The sequence below is a fragment of the Mustela nivalis genome (assembly GCF_964662115.1).
Source record: "Mustela nivalis genome assembly, chromosome: 7".
Lineage (NCBI taxonomy): Eukaryota > Metazoa > Chordata > Mammalia > Carnivora > Mustelidae > Mustela > Mustela nivalis.
Genome location: NC_139026.1, coordinates 118,822,460 through 118,841,874, shown reverse-complemented (window position 1 = coordinate 118,841,874; position 19,415 = coordinate 118,822,460). Strand labels below are relative to the sequence as shown.

Sequence of the window (19,415 nt, the reverse complement as noted above, 5' to 3'; positions counted from 1 at the left end):
GGCACCTTGTGAGGCATCACTATAGATTCCCTAGTTCAGAGTTGCTGACAGTGGCCACCTTGCCTAAGGTGGGGGAGGAAAATGGGAAGGAATATAAAAGTATGTAAAAACTGAGACCACCTCCATCTTTATCTGGATACTATTTAGGCTCTGACAGTTTTGGCCCACACTTAATGAGTTCCTGGCACTAAAAATATGTATGACTATCTTCCCAGAGAGTATGGTATCCTGGAGAACCACCCTGGTGACCTCCTGGGTAAACAATTAGCAAGTGAGAACAACAGATGACAAGATTGATGACCAGACTCAGATTTCTAGATTCACTTTGTGTAAATCATTTTGATTATCAAGCTCAATTAGACCTCCTCAAAAGATCATGTCAATCCATCCACAACACAATCCATAGCTTAACCGCCAAATTTTAGGACATGGTAAAAGTGTCTATGGCCTAGATCAAAAACACTGAGCAATGGAGAGAATATGATGAAAATGTCAACTCTGATTAATAATCCAGGCAATTGCTTTATAGAAGTCATCTTTGGATATGGTTACCAAACAATGGGGTCTCTCAAAGGAACAAACTGGTGGGCTCTCTACCAACAACTCATTGCTAGTCATGAGCTGTGAGGTTCTCATAAGGCATATATAGTAATGCCTACTATGACTAATACAAGTGCTGTTCCCTCCAAATTTCCCAATGAATCTTGAGACATGGGTACTTTGTTTCCTTGATGAAGGAAATAATGTTGTAAAACTTTATTGAGTGAGAGTGGCACTTTGTGGTGTCCATCAATACAGACCCTCCCTACTTTTATCCAGATCTCTAAGCTTCCAGAAATGAATATGACTAAGGGTTAGACACAGCCAAGAAACAGAAAATTCTCTGAGTGGTCTGAGGCCCCCAGGCCTCTTTTCTAGACCCAAGTATGTATGAATTTTTTTAAGTCACCCTCATTATTATGGCTTCTACTACTGAATATATTATTGGTAGAAATGAACTTTCTATGCCAACCAGCAATTGCATTTATTCTTAACCTCTGATTAGATTTGCTGAAGGCAGAGTATTTTAATGGGGTATGTGAAAAATCATGACCTATAAAACTATTGGCACTTAGCACCACTGTCTACCAAACACAATGTCAACAACCTAGAGAATAAAAAAGAATTAACAGCCCTCATTGTTGAACTTTAAAAAGCCAACAATACACACATGAAAAAGTGCTCCATATCACTCGGCATCAGGGAAATACAAATCAAAACCACAATGCAATATCACCTCACACCAGTCAGAATGGCTAAAATCGACAAGTCAGGAAATGACAGATGCTGGCGAGGATGCGGAGAAAGGGGAACCCTCCTCCACTGTTGGTGGGAATGCAAGCTGGTGCAGCTACTCTGGAAAACAGCATGGAGGTTCCTCAAAATGTTGAAAATAGAACTGCCCTATGACCCAGCAATTGCACTACTGGGTATTTACCCTAAAGATACAAACGTAGTGATCCAAAGGGGCACATGCACCCGAATGTTTATAGCAGCAATGTCCACAATAGCCAAACTATGGAAAGAACCTAGATGTCCTTCAACAGATGAATGGATCAAGAAGATGTGGTATATATACACAATGGAATACTATGCAGCCATCAAAAGAAATGAAATCTTGCCATTTGCGACAACATGGATGGAACTAGAGCGTATCATGCTTAGCGAAATAAGTCAAGCAGAGAAAGACAACTATCATATGATCTCCCTGATATGAGGAAGTGGTGATGCAACATGGAGGCTTAAGTGGGTAGGAGAAGAATAAATGAAACAAGATGGGATTGGGAGGGAGACAAACCATAAGTGACTCTTAATCTCACAAAACAAACTGAGGGTTGCTGGGGGGAGGGGGTTTGGGAGAAGGGGGTGGTATTATGGACATTGGGGAGGGTATGTGCTTTGGTGAGTGCTGTGAAGTGTGTAAACCTGGTGATTCACAGACCTGTACCCTGGGGATAAAAATATATGTTTATAAAAAATAAAAAATTATATTAAGAAAAAATAAAAAGGATATTTGCAATATAAATTACTTCATACCTACTTTCATCAGCTTGGCCAATAGCCTCAATGGCAGTTGTAATATAAGGTAATGCCAGTGCCAAAGTCTGTAACACACACTTGAGCCACTGATAATCAATTTTCAAGCACCCAAGCCTTGTTCAAAAGCCAGATGGTGGAGGAGTTCTTTCTTTCTTTCTTTCTTTTTAAAAGATTTTATTTACTTATTTGACAGAGAGAGAGATCAGAAGTAGGCAGAGAGGCAGGCAGAGAGAGAGAGGGGGAAGCAGGCTCCCCGCTGAGCAGAGAGCCCGACACAGGGCTCGATCCCAGGACCCTGAGATCATGACCTGAGCTGAAGGCAGAGGCTTAACCCACTGAGCCAACCAGGTGCCCCAGAGTTATTTCTTTTTATCCCCAAGACAAATAATACTGTTTTTGATAGACAAAAGCATTGGATGCTGGTTTTCTGGTCAAGTTAGTCTTCTACATGCTCCAACTAAAATGGTCCTAACTGCAGCAATTCCCTTCAATCCCTGCATTCAGAGGTGCATATAGACAATACAAAACACCTATCACAATAATCCATTTGGAAGTGGGCACCATTACAATGGTGATATGTAGTAGTCCCAAGGGACCTACCCTTAGTCAAATCTGGGTAAGGGTGGGTCTTGAGACAGAAAGTCTGACTTGAGACAGAAAGTCAATGAGTATTATCAATTTCTTCCTCATTTTATGCCAGAGATTGGAAGTTACAGTTACATGTGCACTACTATTCAAAAGGCCCAAGAAATGTAGCTCTTCTCCATGTCTACTTTCAACTTTGATTTTGGCATAAAACCTTCATTTCTTATTGTGGACATAGGACATTGTCATCTCATATCTCATAGTCTTTTTTGAGCCAAAAAATTTGAGTAAATGTTACATGTTTTTTGATTCATTTCATAATTCACTGAGAGAAGAAACAACATTGGTCTTAGTTAGAGGGATTATCACTGGGCAGTCTCAAGAGGGGGGCTGTTGTTTGTCTCTTAATGAAATACTGCAAGAGTTCTCAGTGGAGTGCCCATTCATCTTTTCTTTTGACTCCATGATTAGTATCAGACCCAGAGATCCTGGGAAAGCTCTTACCCAAATCTTCCAGGAATATGTGCCCGATGATCCATTTTTATGTCACTCTATATGATGGTCTCTAACTATATTGACAGTTGCTTTATCCCTGCCCAAGAATTTCTTAGTTATGATCTGTATTATGTCACTGAAAAACTGACCTGACCTTATAAGGAGGTTTAGCTGAGCTCAGTAACCATCAGGAATGAAATTAATGAACCCAAAGTCTTGTTAACAATCTTAACATCTGCTCCTCTCACTCTTTCATTGCAAAACCAAGAGACCACCAGTATAGTTTGCAGTGCTGCTGGTGCCTCTGCAGGAGTGGTCTCCAAGCATGTATTTTAGTCATAGGAAACATATCATGGGTGCCCAAAGCTATCAGAGCCCAAATTGCACCCAACTGAGGAAGAAGAACAACTTGGATGTTTCCCTCAGCCTCTTTGATCACGTTTTCTTTGGTCATCATATTCTGAAGGAGGGTGCCATAGTGGAGTATCCCACAAAATACCACTATCCCTCACTAAGTTCAAAATTACCTTCTTCATCATTTTAACAAGGAACCCAAGTCTCTAAGGTCTTTTTAGGTCACTGGACAAAGTAACCCCAAAGAATTCTGTATTCATTTAATTAACCACAAATCTCAATAACTTGCTATTTTATAGGCTGTCTTTCATTGTCTGGGGCCTCCTTAGAGCTAGCAACAAACATTGGGTGCAACTTAGCTTTCAGAGTATGTGACAACTTTTAGTTCTATCATCAGAGGACAATAGCATTAGTCAAGGAATTGCTTCTCTAGATTTCTCTGAGTCCCTCTTGGAACTCTAATTTGACACACCAGGCATTTTGACCATGGAGTCTGGGACTAAAGAAAAGGACCACTGTTACCTTTCAAACATAGGATCTTCATGCTTTTTACTTTTCCAGAAAGACATTGTGGTTAATTGAGCCACCTGTTGGTCACCATTTGTAGCTAAGAGAAAGCTGCCAGGTGTGAAGGAGGTCACTTAAGATAACAATCCAAATCAAAAGTAAAAAGCCTTTATTCACTTACTGCAATGATATAAACAGGAGTCTAAACATGAAAGGGCACTAGCTCTACCAAGGCTTCAATCAATGTTTCATTTCCCCATGAAATGAAATAAGATAAAAATTGGTATTAGCTCAGATGGAAGGGGGATATCTCACTATATGTAGAGTTATTTGTACCACATTATATCCCCTATATATTATATATACTATAGGTTTGAATATGCACATATACACACACCATAATTTATACTAATTGGTACTATACGATCTTTCCAGTTTTATTGAGAAATAATTGGCATACAGTGGTCGTGGGTATTATGGAGGGCATCATTGTGTAAATCTAAGGTGTACAGCATAATGTTTGACTTGCATATATTGTGGAAAATAGTGTTGTTTATGGTATATACATCAGTATATTCAACCAGTCTCCCATTTTGGAATACTTAGACAATTTTGAATATTTGCAATTACAAATAAGTCTATATTGACTAAACTTGTGCATATGAATTCTCATTGGTTGGCATATGAATACATATTTACCTAAAGTATAAATAACTTGACAAAATTTGAGTCTAATATAAACATACTTAGTGCCTATGATATTTATAAAATAGAGAGACAACTTCAATATATACCTATTAAAAATATTCCCAGTATTTTCATATTCAATCTGGTATTATGATTATTTATGGCTTTATAAAAAGTCATGGGAGAAAATGTTTCTATTCATTTATTATAAATTTGAAATCTAGAGATTTCATGGTAGCTCTATTTTCTTATTAATTTATCTTTTTATGTAGCCTTTGATGAAGAACAAGATGAAAATCTTATGCTTAAACATCAAGACTCAGTGTTAGAAACCCAAGTACAAAAAAATTCCATGGAGGAAATACTCAGTAGTAAGTATAATAGTTATAGATAACTTTGTATTGTTTTAAGTTAAATGCATGAGAACTCTCTTTGGTTTATGAATATATATTTGAGCATTTATTTTTTTTAGATTATTTATTTATTTATTTGACATAGAGAGAGATCACAAGTTGGCAGAGAGGGAGGCAGAGAGAGAGGAGGAAGCAGGCTCCCTGCCAAGCAGAGAGCCCGATGCGGGGCTCGATCCCAGGACCCTAAGACTATGACCTGAGCCAAAGGCAGAGGCCTAACCCACTGAGCCATGCAGATGCCCTGAGCATTTATTTTATAAAAATATTAAACATTGATCACCAAAAGTATGAATACTCTGACATAACTGGAGAACAAAAGGAAATATATTAATACATTTTAGTTGGAATTTCTTATCAGAAGATTATTACATGATCAAGGTCATGTTCTAAGTTTTCATCAAGGCCAATAACAGACCAACAATTGTTTCACAAAGGATATACACTTTTTCGATAACAGGCAGATTGCAGATGCAAAGCCCAAGGTGTGTCTTGTGACTTATGGTAGTAGCCTTCTGCTCTAAGTTCCAACATACAAAAACAGATGATACTGAGATCTGTACCTGAAACAAAAAATGGAAATCATAGAGGTCCAGAAAAAGGGCATCTAAGATGACATCTAAGAACCCCAGGTGATCCTGTTAAGTAAAACTCCTGCCAAAGTCTTGTAGTCTTTATGGTAACCTGATAGATGTGAGTGTATGGCAGTACCTCAGTAGTTTTACTAACTGTTCAGATTATTTTTATTTTGGGGACACTGAGGGTCAAAACATGATAATTGGTTTCTCTTGGATGATACATTATGCCTTTTATAGATCATGCCCAGAAATTTTACTTTGGTTTTAGGTCCTTGTACCTTATTGGTAAGAATGGTCGGGGTACCAGGTGGTGGGTATTATAGAGGGCACGGATTGCATGGAGCACTGGCTGTGGTATAAAAACAATGAATAATGTTATGCTGAAAATAAGTTAAAAAAATTAAAAAAAAAAAGAATGGCCTACCAGGATGATTTCATCAATAGATTGGAGAGATAGCACTCCCTCCAGGAGTGGGACTTTTTCCAGGTCTTGACCCATACATTGATTATAGATAGTTGGAGGAATTTAGGAAGTGTTGTAAAAGAACATTTGTGGTAAAATGTAATTCATATTATATACATCAAATTAATCCTGATCATCTGCATGAAAAGGGATGCTGAAAAGGGCATTTGTGATGTCAACTATAACATACTAATTTCCTTCACTTTGGGCAGTGACCTCCATAACTGTAATGTCAGGTACCACCAGTGACAAAGGCAGCACTGGCACTTTATATAGCCTTAATCAATTTAAAGTCTAGACTTAAGGTCTTGCATATAGGCCAGGTGGAACTACTAAATAGAGAAATAATTTACAGTATTGTTGGCTTTATTTTTTAAATTTTTATTTTTTATAAACATATATTTTTATCCCCAGGGGTACAGGTCTGTGAATCACCAGGTTTACACACTTCACAGCACTCACCAAAGCACATACCCTCCCCAATGTCCAGAACTCATATCATAAAGGGTCATCACTTTGCCTTCATTTTCCCTCCCTTCTTCTGATGTCCTCCATGATATTCCATATGTTCCTTATGTTTCACAGATAAGTGAAACAATCTGATAATTGAGTTTCTCTACTTGACTTATTTCACTTAGAATAATCTCCTCCAGCTCTGTCCATTTTAATGAAAAATTTGGGTATTCATCCTTTTTCGATGGCTGAGTAATATTTCATTGTATATACAGACCACGTTTTCTTTATCCATTCATCTGTTGAAGGGCATTTTGGGTCTTTCCACAGTTTGGCTGTTGTGGACATTGCTGCTCTGAACACTGCAGTGCATGTGACCTTTCTTCTCACTACATCTGTAGGGGGTAAATACCCAGTAGTGCAATTGCTGGGTTGTAGGGTAGCTCTATTTTTTTTTTTTCCCTCAAAAGTTACTGTTTATGAAGACTTTCCCATCCACTATATATGCTTCACCTATGGTGTTCTTTTCTCTTTGTAGGCTCTGTTGGTTCAGAAGTGAAACCATCTGTAAGTCATTCCCATTCTAAAGAATCAGCAATAATTTTTAAAATAAGATCTTAGTAGTAGAAGAGGAATTCCATTACAGTATGGAATAGTAACTTAAAATTTAATGTGCCTGAATTTGCTCTTCAAATTCTCTTGAGCAACTCCACTTCAGAACCTCCTTCTCTCCCTGGTTCCCGATCTGCATTTTCTTCCTATGTTCCTACATTTTTTTTTTCCATTTTATTCTTTCAGTGTCCCAAGATCCATTGTTTATATTTTTAACTTTTTGAGGAAGCTTCACACTGTTTTCTTTCCTTTTTTTAAATTTTTTATTTTTTATAAACATATATTTTTATCCCCAGGGGTACAGGTCTGTGAATCGCCAGGTTTACACACTTCACAGCACTCACCAAAGCACATACCCTCCCCAATGTCCATAACCCCCCCCTTCTCCCAACCCCCCCCCCAGCAACCCTCAGTTTGTTTTGTGAGATTAAGAGTCACTTATGGTTTGTCTCCCTCCCAATCCCATCTTGTTTCATTGATTCTTCTCCTACCCACTTAAGCCCCCATGTTGCATCACCACTTCCTCATATCTTCACACTATTTTCTAAAGTGGATATACCACCTTGTATTCCCACCAATAGTGTAAAAGAGGGTTCCCTTTTCTCTACAACCTCTCCAATGTTTGTTGTTGCTTGCCTTGTCAATTTTTGCCATTCTAACTGGTGTAAGGTGGTATCTCAATGTGGTTTTGATTTGAATCTCCCTGATGGATACTGATAATGATTTTTTCATGTTTCTGTTAGCCCTTTGTATGTCTTTGGAGAGTGTCTGTTCATACCTTCTGCTGATTTTTGACTTATTTGTTTTTTGGGTATTGAGTTTGAGAAGTTCTTTATAGGTCTTGGATATCAACCCTTTACCTGCAGTGTTATTTGCAAATATCTTCTCCCATTCCATGGGTTCCCTCTTAGTTTTGTTGATGGTTTCCTTTGCATGCAGAAGCTTTTTCTCTTGATGAAGTCCCAAAAGTTCATTTTCATTTTTGTTTCCCTTGTCTTTGGAGACATGTTTTTTAAATCAGGTGTTTTTTTTTTTTTTAAGATGTTATTTATTTATTTGAGAGAGAGAGAGACAGTGAGTGAGACCATGAGAGGGGAGAAGGTCAGAGGGAGAAGCAGACTCCCCGTGGAGCTGGGAGCCCGATGCGGGACTCGATCCCAGGACTCCAGGATCATGACCTGAGCCAAAGGCAGTTGCCTAACCAACTGAGCCACCCAGGCACCCCTCTGGAGACATGTTTTGAAAGAAGTTGCTGTGGCCAATGTCAAAGAAGTTACTGCCTAAGATCTCCTCTAGGGCTTTGATTGATACCTATTTCACATTGAGGTCTTTCATCCATTTAGAGTTTATCTTTGTGTATGTTGTAAGTGAATGGTTGAGTTTCATTCTTATGTATATAGCTATCCAGTTTTTCCAGCACCATTTATTGTAGGGACTGTCTTTTTTCCATTGGATATTTTTTCCTGCTTTGTTGAAGATTAGTTGACCATAGAGTTGAGGGTCCACATCTGGGCTCTCTATTCTGTTCCATTGATCTATGTGTCTGTTTTTGTGCCAATACCATGCTGTCTTGGTGATCACAGCTTTGTAATACAGATTGAAGTCAGACAACGTGATGCGCCCAGCTTTGTTTTTCTTTTTCAACTTTCTCTTGATGATTCAGGGTCTTTTCTGTTTCCACACAAATTTTAGGATTGTTTGTTCCAACACTCTGAAAAAATTCCTTTGGTATTTTGATCAGGGTGGCACTGAAAGTATTGATTGCTCTGGGAAGCATAGACATTTCAACAATGTTTATTCTTCAGATCCATGAACATGAAATGTTTTTCTATTCCTTCATCTCTTTTTCAATTTCATTCTTAAGTGTTCTGTAATTTCTACAGTAGAGATCTTTCACCTCTTTGGTTAGGTTTATTCCAAGCTATCTCATGGTTTTTGGTGCCATTCTAAATATAATCTATTCCCTAATTTCTCTTTCTACAGTTACATTGTTAGTGTGTAGGAAAGCAACTGATTTCTGTGCATTAATTTTGTAACTTGCCACATTACTGAATTGTTGTATGAGTTCTAAGGGGAAATAAATAGCCATCCAAGCCTCCCTCAAATAGAAAAATCTGGAATTCTCCAACTAACGTTGCACCTTAAAGAACTGGAGAAAAAAACAACTGAAGCCTAAGCCACACACAAGAAGAGAAATACCTAATATTACAGCAGAGATCAAAGAGTTAGAAACAAGAATAAAGTAGATCAGATTAACAAAACTAGAGCTAGTTCTTTGAAAGAATTAATAAGATTGATCAATCACTGACCAGACTTATCCAAAAGGAAAGAGAAAGGACCCAAATTAATAAAATTATGAATTAAAGGGGGAGAGATCATGACTAACACCAAGAAAATAGAAACAATTATCAGAAATTATTATCAGTAACTATATACCAATAAATTAAGCAACCTGGAAGAAATGGACTTATTTGTATTAGTGTTGTTATTTTTTAATCCCTTCACTAAATTCATTTCATCAAGTTTGCTTTCAGTTTTAGTTATTTTACCTTATCCTTGTTGACTTAATTTTATTTTTGTAATGTGAAGAACATTAACTTGCTTCCAACAGTAAATATTATGCAAAAGATATATGTCCTTCCCCTATATTCCCATGTCCTCTCTTCTACCCCTGTCTTCTTATAGGTAGCTCACTATAATATTTTCATGCTTATTTTTCCTGCACTTCATTTTGTAAAGTTAACATCTATTTTTCAATTTTTTTCCTGGTTTCTTCTTTCTGATCCAAAACTTAACATATTAAAAACACTATTTTTTAAAGAGTTTTTCACTTAAACATTAGCTCCTAGAAATCTCTTCTTGTCAGTTTTTAGAAATATTTATTTTTTTGCACAAATACATAAAGTAGCTTATACTACATTATATGCCATAGATTATACTATACCACAGTTTATGGTATATACCTTAGTTTATTTAATCAATATCCTATTCTTGAACACTTAGAAAGTTTTAAATATTTTGCAATTGCAAATAATAGTGTAATGAATAACCTTGTACCTATGCATTTTTATTGTTTGGTCTATCCTTATAAATTAAGCATTTTATAAGTAACCCAAAAGTAGAGTATTGTGAAATATATTTGATGCCTCAGAATATTTATGAAATAATGAGTTTTGGTAATACCTATTGAAACTTTTTTTTATCAGGGCACTTGTGTGGCTCAGTAGGTTAAGTGTCTAACTTCTTGATTTTGGCTCAGGTCATGATCTCAGGGTTATGAGATCGAGTCCCTTGTCAGGCTTAGCATTGGGCATAGAACCTGAGTGGGAGTCTCTCTCTCCCTTTCCCCTTGATGCCCCCCCTCATACTCTCTCTAAAAATAACGGCAACAACAAAAGAACTCTTGTTACCATTTTCATGTCAGATCTCACATTAGGACAATTTATTTATAGCTATAAAAATCTGAGAAAATGCTACTTTACATCTGTTATAAATTCAGATCTGGAGTTTTCATTTTTTCCATTTAGTGAACTAAATGCATCTCTTTATTTAGCTCATTTTGGAGTACCAGATGAAAATCTAATGCTTGTGAGTCAGGATTCAGTGTCAAAGCCTCAAGTGCAAATAGAGAAAAAAATAACTCACAAAAGGGAAAGACGCCATAGTAAGTGTAATAATTAAGAATAAATTTAAAGTATTTTAAACCCATCAAGATCTTTTCCTTTTATTCAAGCATATATATTATAGAAATTTTACACTCTAACCCTAAAGGGTGAATGTGCAAAGATAACCAGAAAACAAAAACAAAAGCTTTAATACCTTCAGATTGGAATTTCTAATCACAGCCATAGGACACTCACTCTGTATCTACAAAGGCCCAATAACTTCCCAATAGTATCTCAAAGTATCTTTCAGCTGACTCTGGAAGAGTATAGGTTCCAGGAGATTATTACCAATGGTCACTTCTGACTTTACTTCTGACACTTCAGCAGTGTCCTTCTGACATATGCTCCAGTTGAGAAAACTGAGATTTAGTTGGGCCCCACACTATTTTTCACTGATTGCTGCAAGGTATGGAGTTAATTAATTCAGACAATAAACTAAGTTGAAAGTAACAATTACATCCTTATTCACTTGCTGTGATGATATAAGCAAAAGTAAATATAAAAGGGTACCAACCAATATTTCAACCAGTGTTTCATTTTCCCATGAAATGACATCAGGCAAGCATCAGCTGTATCAATGCAGAGGGGTGAGAAATATTGTGTCTTACACATACACTCATATATACATATATGTATGTACCATTATCTACCAGTATAGTAGTACTCATACCAATTCTGTAGTTGTATATATATCAATTTATTTGTCCAATACCCTATGCTTTAACATTTAGGTGGCTTTAAGTGTTTTGCAATTACAAATAAGGCTGTAATGAATAGACTTGTGCTTGTAAGTTTTCATTGCTTGCTCTATTATTGTGTATCAGCCTAAAGAATAAATCTCCCATGAAACCTGAAGACTAATATAAGATATATTTGTTGCTTAGGCATATTTATGAAATAATAAGACAATTTCAAACAGTTTTCATTTCATAATAGTTCTAGCATTATAATAATTTACTTAATGATTTTATGAAAATGAAAAAAATGATACTATACACTTGTTATAAATTTGAAATCTAGAGATTTTACAACAGATTTGATTTTCAATTTAAAGCACTAAATCTATCTCTTTATATAGCTTATTTTGGTGTACCAGATGAAAATCTAGATGTAAATCCAGAGTCAGCATCAAAATTCCAAGTGCAAGTAAAGAAAGAAAGAACTTCCAAAGAGGGGAGACGCAAAAGTAAGTATAGTAATTTAAATTTAAATTATTTTAAATTAACCTCATCAGAAGATTTCTTTTGGTTCATATTCATGTATGTATTTGAACACATGTTTTATAGAAACTTTACACTAAGTTTTTTTGTTGTTGTTGTTGGTTTTGTTTGTGTGTGTGTGTTTTTAAGAAACGGATTGCATGGAGCACTGGGTGTGGTGAAAAAATAATGAATATTATTTTTCTGAAAATAAATAAATTGAAAAAATTAAAAAAAAAGAAAGAAAGGGATCACAAGTACGCAGAGAAGCAGGCAGAGGGGGAGGGGAAAGCAGGCTCCCTGCTGAGCAGAGAGCCAGATTTGGGGCTCTATCTTAGGACCCTGAGATCATGACCTGAGCTAAAGGCAGAGGCTTAACCCACTGAGCCACCCAGGCGCCCCTATACTCAGCTTTAAAGTGTGAATACCCTAAGATAAAGACAAAAGCAAAATTAATAACTTTTGGCTGATATTTTCATGGTCAGTAATTATTAAGTACTATGATAGCTTCCCCACACAGACTAATGAAAATTGTTCACATACTTTTTTCACTTCACTTCCATGGGAAGAAAATTTGATAATTTTTTGACATATCTAGAAATTCCATTACACTTATTTTTTTATTTATTTAGCATTTCCTCTTGAAAAGCAAAAAAATTATATGATATCACATGAAAACCTATTTCCTGAGGAGAAAGTTTTATTTTCAAGAAACCAGTTTCAAACTAAGAATGAAGCTACCAGAAACATAAATCTTGATAGTAAGTAATTAAATATAAATCTTATGAATTATTTTTAATTAAGTTCAGGAGAACACTGTTTTGGGTTTATAATAGATCTTCAACCATATGTTCTTTGGTAATTATTCCCATCAACACTGTATATCTTTATTGATGATTTATCTGTTTGTTTTATAATTATTGAATTAGATGTGTTCTAATCTAAATCTCAAACTGAAATTTCTCTTTTTTCTTGTATTTGTGGCTGGTTATGATTTATATCTTATGACACTCTATTATTTATGGCATATAAGTTTAAGATTGATAATATTCTTGGGAGGACATATCATTTTGTCTTAATGAAAAGACCCACTTTATCATTTTATAGTTTTGTTTATTTCTTTTAAAACTACTTTTCTACTATTAATGTAGCTCCACAAACTTCTGGTTGATATTCATATCACATTTTTTTTCTATCCTGTTTCTTGTATCTATGATTTTGCTATATCTCTTGTAAGAAAATTATAGTTGCAGGGGCACCTGGGTGGCTCAGAGGGATAAGCCTCTCTGCCTTCGGCTCAGGTCATGATCCCAGGGTCCTGGGATTGAGTCCCGCATGGGGCTCTCTGCTCAGCAGCGAGCCTGCTTCCTCCTCTCTCTCTCTCTGCCTGCCTATCTGCCTGCTTGTGATCTCTGTCTGTCAAATAAATAAATAAATAAAATATTTAAAAAAAAAAAGAAAATTATAGTTGCATATATTTTAAAATTCAGCTTGATCCTTATCTTTTTATTAAGTTGCAATCATATATAATCTAGTTATTTGTATTTTTAGGAGTAATTACATCATTTAATTTTGTTTCTTTTTATTTTTCTTTCACTTTTTCACTTTTTGTATTTTTTATCCATATATATATTTTCTTAGCTATATATGATCCAAAAAATTAGACTTTATTCTAAAGTGTGAATACTCGAAGAAAACTAAAGAATAATATTAAATATGTAAATATAATATTTATAATAATGTCTCTAAATATAATTTTTCTGCATATCTAAAAAGTAACAAGACTGCTTATATACATACAAGTAAAAAATGTACTCACATGATGTTCTATTTCAACTTAAATCATGCTTATGTCATTAAAAATGATATAATGTATTATTGGATAATTAATATATTTTATAAATCTAGATGTTCCACCACAGATCTCGTTCTCTATTTAGTTCTTTCTTCTTCTTGAATCCCAGAAAATATATTTTATCAGATGGAAATATTTGGCTTATTAAGTCAAATTTTTATTGTGTTATTTAAACTTCCTATTTCTTGATTTCCTTGGATTTTGTTTGTCCTATCAGTTATGGAGAGATGTGTATTGAATCATCTCACAATGATTGTGGCCTTTTCTATTTCTTTCTATAGTACTGTACATTTCATTAAACTGCCCATTTTCTTTATACTGACTATGCTGTTAGGTGCATAAAAATACAAATGTTAGATAATTCTTTACAGACTCAATGATTTCTTCTTATGAAAGGTGCCATTTTAGTCAATCTCCAGTAAGGTCTTTTGACTAAAATCCTACTTAGACTGCCATTGACATAAATATTTGCGTACTTATTTTGGTTGGTATTTACATAGTAAATCTTTTTTTACCTACTTAGTTTCCAATTTTTTGCAGTCTTATTATTTAGTAGTGTCATTTATAAATTACCTGTAAGTAAATTATTTAGAAATCTAGTGTAACTCTCTCTGTTTATCCTTATAACATATAGTCCATTTATAATTATTGTACTAACTGATATATTTGGATTTAAATATTCCTTTTTTGTAGTGTTTTGTATTTTTCCTACCTGATCTAGATTTCTATTTCATTTCCCTATTTTAGAATTATTCTAATCAGTCTAACTTTCTTTTTTAAATACTTACTTATATATTTGAGAGAGTGAGCACACAAGTGTGGGGAGTGGGGGAAGAGACAGAGAGAGAGAGAGAGAGAGAGGAGAGAGAGAATCTCAAGCAGACTCCCCACTGAGAATGGAGCCCAACACAGGGCTAGACTCCAAAGATCCCATAAGATCTGACTTGAGCCAAGATCAGGAGTCAGGTGCATAATAAACTGAGCTACCCAGATTCCCCTAATCAGTCTAACTTTAAAATGAGTCATATGTGTTATAAATATTTTAAGTATTTAAAAATAGTGAATACCCTTAAGACAATAAGGTTTAATAACAAATTTCTAAGTGTATGTATAAAGTAACAAGAGTAGCTTCACACACTTTAAGGAAAGCATTGTGATGATGTTTACATTTAATTTTATAATCTGTTTTGAAAATGCACCAGAGGTTTTTGTTTTTGTTTTTGTTTGTTTGTTCATTTGTTTGTTTTGGTGGGGGGTGGTAAGTGTGTTTGATCCTTTGTTTAAATTGTGTTTATTTGCTTAAATTTTGTAAAACTAGAAGGAAGCTTTAAGTGATTCTTTATTAATAATAGACTTCACTTTTACTTTTTATTGAATTAAAAGCCTCTATTTCTGTAGCTGAGAAAATGGATGAGAAAGCAGGTAAAAATCTTTCACCTGAAGATAATAAAGTTTTAATTTCAAAAGGCTCATCGCAAATTAAGACACTTGGATCTGGATCTGTCAGCAAAGCAGGATTTAGTAGTAAGTATAATTATTAAAAATATTGTATAAGGATATTTAATTAAATTTCTCTCTTTAGTTCATGAGTATTTATTCAATCATATAAACAAATGTTATATACTGTATCACATATATATACTTGTACATATATATATACCTATGTATATGTACATAACGTACATACATGTATATGTTCTCCATTTAGTCAAGTTGATTAATTATGTTTTTCATGCCTTCTTAGTTTCATTGAAGTTATGTTTATCATTTGTGAGGAATGTATATTAAATTCAACAACAGTGATTGTTTATTTCTCTATTACTCTTGTAGTTCTGTCATTTTTATGTTTCTAAAGCTTTTTACTATATATAGTATATAATGAATACACAGATTTTAAAATGTCATATGTTCTTACTGAATTGAAATTTCTGCCTATATGTAGAAGATTTTGTATAAAATTTTTGTGTGCTTTTAGTTGATTTTATCTGATATTAACATAGTGTCTTTAATGTAATTATTTGCATAAAATAATTCTTTCATCATTCTGCTCTCAATCTTTACATATTGCTATGAATTGGTTGTGTAAATTCAAAATAAAAGGCATTGTGATTTATTATTTTTTAATCCAATGTAAGAATCTTTGTTCTTGGAGCATCATTTGTTGTTTTCAGTGTTTTGAATTTTAGCCATTCTCATAGGTGTGTAACAGTACCTCATTGTTTTAATCTACAATCCCTTGATGACATACATTTAGAACAACTTTTCAGATGCTTATGTGCCATCTTTATGACTTCTTTGTTAAGGTATCTGTTTTGATAATTTGCACATATTATAATTGGGCTATTTGTTTCCTAATTGTCAAGTTTTAAGTGTTCATTATATATTTTGAATAACAGTTCTTTATCAGATATATGTTCTGCAAGTATTTTCTTCCATCCTGTGTCTTTTTTTTTTTATTCTCTTAACAGTGTCTTTCGCAAATAAGAAGTTTTGTTGTTGGTGGTGGTGGTCTTTTTTTTTTTTTTTTTTTTTTTTTTTTTTTTTTTTTTTGTTTTTGTTTTTTTTTTTTTTTTTAACTTTTTATTTTTTATAAACATATATTTTTATCCCCAGAGGTACAGGTCTGTGAATCGCCAGGTTTATACACTTCACAGCACTCACCAAAGCACATACCCTCCCCAATGTCCATAACCCCACCCCCCATCTCCCAACCCCCCTCCCCCCAGCAACCCTCAGTTTGTTTTGTGAGATTAAGAGTCACTTATGGTTTGTCTCCCTCCCAATCAAGGTGGTGTTCTTTTTAAATGAAATCTAACTTACCAATTTTTTTCATGGATTGTGCTTTTGGTATTGTATCTAAAAAGTCACTGATTCATTACTTACACGTAACACCCAGGGGCCATCAAAGCAAGTGGCCTCCTTAACTGTGTGATGGGTATTAAGGAGGACACTTATGATGAGCCCTGGATGTTACATGTAAGTAATGAATCACAAAATTCTACTCCTGAAACCAAACTTACACTATATGTTAACCAACTAGAATTTAAATAAAAATTGGAAACTAACTAACAGTCATCAAGAGTTTGCATTATCACCAACAGTATAAGAGAGCACCCCATTTTCTACATCTGAACACCTGTTGCTTCCTTTGTTGTTCATTTTAGCCATTCTGACAGGTGTGAGGTGATATCTCATTGTAGTTTTGATTTGTATTTCCTTGATGATGAGTGATGTTGAGCATCAATATATGTATGTTGGCCATCTGGACATCTTCTTTGGAAAAATGTCTATTCATGTATTCAACATTTTTTATCTGGGTTATTTAGTTTTGGGGACTTGAGTTTTATAAGTTCTTTATATATTTTGGAAACACACTTTCAGACACACCATTTGCAAATATCTTCTCCCATTTGTAGGTTGCCTTTTAGTTTTATTGATTGATTGCTTTGTTATGCAGAAGATTTTATCTTGATAAAGTCCCAATAGTTTAAATTTACTTTGGTTTCCCTTGTCTCAGGACAGATATCCAATAAGTTGCTATGGCCGATATCAAGGAAGTTAGTGCTTATGTTCACCTTTAGGATTTTGCTGGTTTCTTGTCTCACATTTAAGTCTTTCATCCATTTTGAAATTGTTTTTCTGCATGGTGCAAGAAAGTGGTCAAGTTTCATTCTTTTGCATGTTGCTGTCCAGTTTTCCGAATACCATTTGTTGAAGAAACTGTCTTTTTTCTGTTGGATATTCTTTCCTGTTTTACTAAAGATTATTCACCCAGATAGTTGTGGGTTCATTTCTGGGTGTTCTGTTCTGTTCCATAGATCTATGTTTCTATTTTTGTGCCAGTATCATACTGTCTTAATGATTACGGCTGTGTAATATAGCTTGAAGTCTGGAATTGTGATGCCTCCTGCATTGCTTTTCTTTTTCCAGATTGCTTTGACTATTCAGGATTTTTATGGACTATTCAGGATTTTTATGGATCTGGTCAAAATTTAGGATTATTTGTACTAGCTCTGTGAAAAATGTTGGTGGTATTTTGATAGGGACTGCAATAAATGTGTAGATTGCTTTATATAATATAAGCATTTTAATAACATTTGTTCTTCCAATCCATGAGCATGGAATGCTTTGCCATTTCATTGTGTCCTTCAATTTATTTTACCAGTGTTTTATAGTTTTCAGATACAGGTCTTTTACTTCTTTGGTCATGTTATTCCTAGGTAACTTGCTGGTTTCTTTGGTCATGTTTTTCCTAGGTAACTTACTGGTTTTGGTGCAGTTGTAAATGGGATTGATTACTTAACTTCTCTTTCTGTTTCTTCATTATTGATGTATAGAAATGCAACAGATTTCTATATGTTGCTTTTGTATCCTGTGACTTTACTGAATTCATGTATCAGGTCTCGCAGTTTTCTTAGTGGAGTCTTTCAGATTTTCTATGTAGAGTATCATGTCATCTGCAAATAGTGAAGGCTTGACTTGTTCCTTGCTGGTTTAGATACCTTTTATTTCTTTTTGTTGTCTGATTGCTGTGCTAGGACTTCCAGTACTATGTTAAATAACAATAGTGGACATCCCTGTCTTGTTCTGACCATAGATGAAATGTTCTCAGGTTTTTCCCATTCAGGATGATATTACTTGTGGGTTTTTCATATATGGCCTTTCTTATGTTGAGGTATGCTCCCTCTAACACTACCCTGTTGAAAGTTTTTACCATAAATGGATATTTTATTTTGCCAAACGCTTTTTCTGCATCTATTGAGATGATCATATGGTTCTTATCATTTTTTTTGTTAATGTGATGTATCATGTTGATAGATTTGTGAACATTAAACCACCCTTTCAACCCAGAGATACATCCACTTGTGTGGTGAATGATTCTTTTACTATACTGTTGGATTTCATTTGCTAGTATTTTATTGGGATTTTTTCTGAAGCCCCTCTTTTAAAAAAAATTACTTAAGATCAATTTAGGTAACATATACAGTATTATTTGATTCAGGAAGGGTAGAATCTAGTGATTCATCATTTGCATATAACTATCACAGTGCTTATTACATATGTGCTCTCATCAATGCCCATCACCAAATACCCCAAGCCCCCTACCCATTTTTGCATCCATGCTCATCAGGGACGTTGGTCTATAGTTCTGTTTTCTAGTGGAGTCTTTATTTGGTTTTGGTATCAAGGTAATGCTGGCCCCATAGAATAAATTTGGAAGTTTGCCTTCATTTTCTTTATTTTTAGAATAGTTTGAGAAGAATGGATATTAACTCTTCTTTAAAAGTTTGATAGAATTTGCCTGCAAAGTCTGACCCTGGACTTTTGTTTTTTGGGAGTTTTCTGATTACTGATTCAGTTTCTTTGGTGGTTATAGGCATGTTCACACTTTCTCTTTCTTCCCTTCAGTTTTGGTAGTTTATATGTTTCTAGGAATCTATCCATTTCTTCTAGGTCATCCAATTTGTTGGCA

General features: G+C 34.6%; 1 protein-coding gene across 1 annotated transcript in view; it reads left to right on the top strand.

Moving 5' to 3' along the window:
* CCDC7 (coiled-coil domain containing 7) overlaps positions 1–19,415 on the top strand; it is a 431,686-nt gene that overhangs the window by 278,241 nt on the left and 134,030 nt on the right. The window contains exons 30-34 of the mRNA XM_082742485.1: positions 4,980–5,078; positions 10,777–10,887; positions 11,967–12,074; positions 12,720–12,848; positions 15,326–15,466. Of these exons, the coding sequence (XP_082598611.1) occupies positions 4,980–5,078; positions 10,777–10,887; positions 11,967–12,074; positions 12,720–12,848; positions 15,326–15,466 (588 nt within the window). The remainder of the gene's footprint in view (positions 1–4,979; positions 5,079–10,776; positions 10,888–11,966; positions 12,075–12,719; positions 12,849–15,325; positions 15,467–19,415) is intronic.